Source organism: Propithecus coquereli, unplaced genomic scaffold (genome assembly GCF_000956105.1).
Source record: "Propithecus coquereli isolate 6110/MARCELLA unplaced genomic scaffold, Pcoq_1.0 Scaffold100, whole genome shotgun sequence".
Classification (NCBI taxonomy): domain Eukaryota; kingdom Metazoa; phylum Chordata; class Mammalia; order Primates; family Indriidae; genus Propithecus; species Propithecus coquereli.
In genome coordinates, this window is record NW_012133859.1 from 968628 (window position 1) to 970900 (window position 2273).

Below are 2273 nucleotides of genomic sequence, written 5' to 3' on the forward strand. Positions count from 1 at the left end.
GCACAGAGGTGAAATTTAAAGCCATGGGACTGGGGAAGTTTCTTCTAGGTAGTAAGTGTAGAGAAAGAGACAGGAGGTCTGAAGACAGAGGCGTCATAACCTTTAGACTCCCGACATGGTCCCCTTTGCTGACTCCTTCTCCTTCCAGACCTCTCGAGGAAGCAGAGGTGGGAAAAGAGCTAACAGGAGGAGGAATCCCTGGAGCCAAGTGACAGAGGGTTTCGAGAAGGTGCGTGACCAATTGTGCCGATGCTTCTGAGAGCAGGACTGGACTGAGAACTGGAAATTTGTATTTGACAAGCTGGAGGTCATAAGTGTCCCTTATAGAGCAATCCAGAGAGGGACACTGTGGACAAAACCTGACAGGAGTCATTTAAGGAGATTATTTGGAGGTAGAGAACATGACAAACATCAGCAGAATGCTCCCACAAGAATGCTATTATAAATTTAGGTATTTGATTTAATAGTAATGGTCCTCTTAATTTCTTAACTACTAGTTTCTCTTACTCACCAACACCATGACCAAGTTTGTAGATTGAATTTTTCTTTGCAACAATTGTGGCAGAGTCTATTTCAAACAAAATGCTTTGAAAATCCTAATCAAGCTCATTCAACTAGCAATTCAAGTGAAATGGTGATCTAATCACCAGTCACTTTGAAACAAAAAGCATATGTTGCCTTTTTTATGGGGAAAGGAAAAAAACCTCTCTGAGCTCCTATTCTTTGAGGTAACATTTGGTAATTGGGTCTGTGATTACATTGGATTAACTGGAACAAATCACAAGCAAAATTTGATTTCTTTTCCAATAGAACAACAATTTCTAATATGAGCACACTTCAGAAATTAAGTGTTTTCATTTGTCTTCTGACAATTAATGTTACATTGACCAGCTACATTCTTTAAGTAAGCACTTCAATGGAGCTACTGTAAACATTTTTCCATATAACATGGTTGCCCAAATGGTAGACCCAGGAAGGAAACCCAAATATCTCCTTCCTCTCCTGTGTTGTTCTTTCTCCCTGCAATTGTATTCACTGTGCCTTTCTCCTCCTCACTCAGGAGTGAAAAAACACAATGAGAGCGGAGCTGTTATCACTTCTTCCCTCTGAGTGTATATTCTGGGAACATTCTGTTCCATTGACAGAGTTTACAAGTGAGAGGCTATTCAGATTGAACCGCTACCTCTTAACGAGTTTGTTTAAACAACCAAACACCAGTGTCCATCCACACAGAATAATGTTAGTTCAATGTAGACTTCATTTTTGATATACACAATTTTCTCCCTAGAGAATTCCAAACCCATTTTCTCCTATGATTTTATAAGGGACTCAGTTTTTTAAAAATAGTCTGTACTTTAACAAGAGTAACATTTGTAAAATATTCAGTGAAAATGGTTATGGTAAAATCAGCTTATTCAATACTATCAATTTTCCTTAACAGCTTTTTTCCATCTATTTTATTCTAAGATATCACCGGGGTGCAGAAATGTTCTTTCAAAAAATTGTTCCAGAAAGGGGGGATTTAAAATATGCTAACTAATAATTTCACTGTTTCAACATTCACAAATATCATTCTAATTTATGACTTCTTAGTCTTGGTTAACATTTTATATGGAGAATCAGTTGTTTAGTAATTCAATACAGCCAGCAAGAATTTTATTTAGAAGTACATGTCAAAAATAATACTTGTGATTTATCTTCTACCTTTCTTTGCTCTCAATGTTTTCCTCCAGAGGGTAGAAAATATCCCATCAGTCCAGTCATTTGTAGCCACGTCGAGCCGACCAAACATCTGTGGGGCAGTAACTGCTTTGGGATTCATCCTCATTTCCCGGTGTGGTTTTCCACAATCTATACCAAGTAAATCCGAATTTTACATATCTCAGATGTGGAGTGAACCATCAGTAAGCAATATTGCACTAATTTGTGGCGTTCTGTCAGCAGGTGCTCAAAATATAAAAAATGCAAAATCACGTTGAAAATGTCTTACTGCATTCCAAGTTATCATGATTAGCCTCATTATACTTTATTGACTAAAGCACTTTTATATCTTCTGTAATAAAAAATTGCATATTACTTAGGGGAGAAAAAGGATACCATGCTGGAAGGTACTAATATAATATAGAAATTCTCTAAATTTCACAGCTCAAAAAATCTTTGGTTTACAGAATATTAGATTAAATCTTGTGCCTGAAGTATCACCTAGAAGAGGCCTCATTCTCTCCATTATCAGCTTCGACTTGCTGATATGTTTTCTTGCTCACCTTGAAAAA

At 37.0% G+C, this 2273-nt stretch overlaps 1 protein-coding gene across 1 annotated transcript in view; it reads right to left on the reverse strand.

The window, feature by feature from the left end:
* Positions 1–2273, reverse strand: part of DNAH5 (dynein, axonemal, heavy chain 5) — a 291357-nt gene that overhangs the window by 146842 nt on the left and 142242 nt on the right. Inside the window, exon 34 of the mRNA XM_012642647.1 lies at positions 1705–1851. Coding sequence (XP_012498101.1) covers positions 1705–1851 — 147 coding nt within the window. The remainder of the gene's footprint in view (positions 1–1704; positions 1852–2273) is intronic.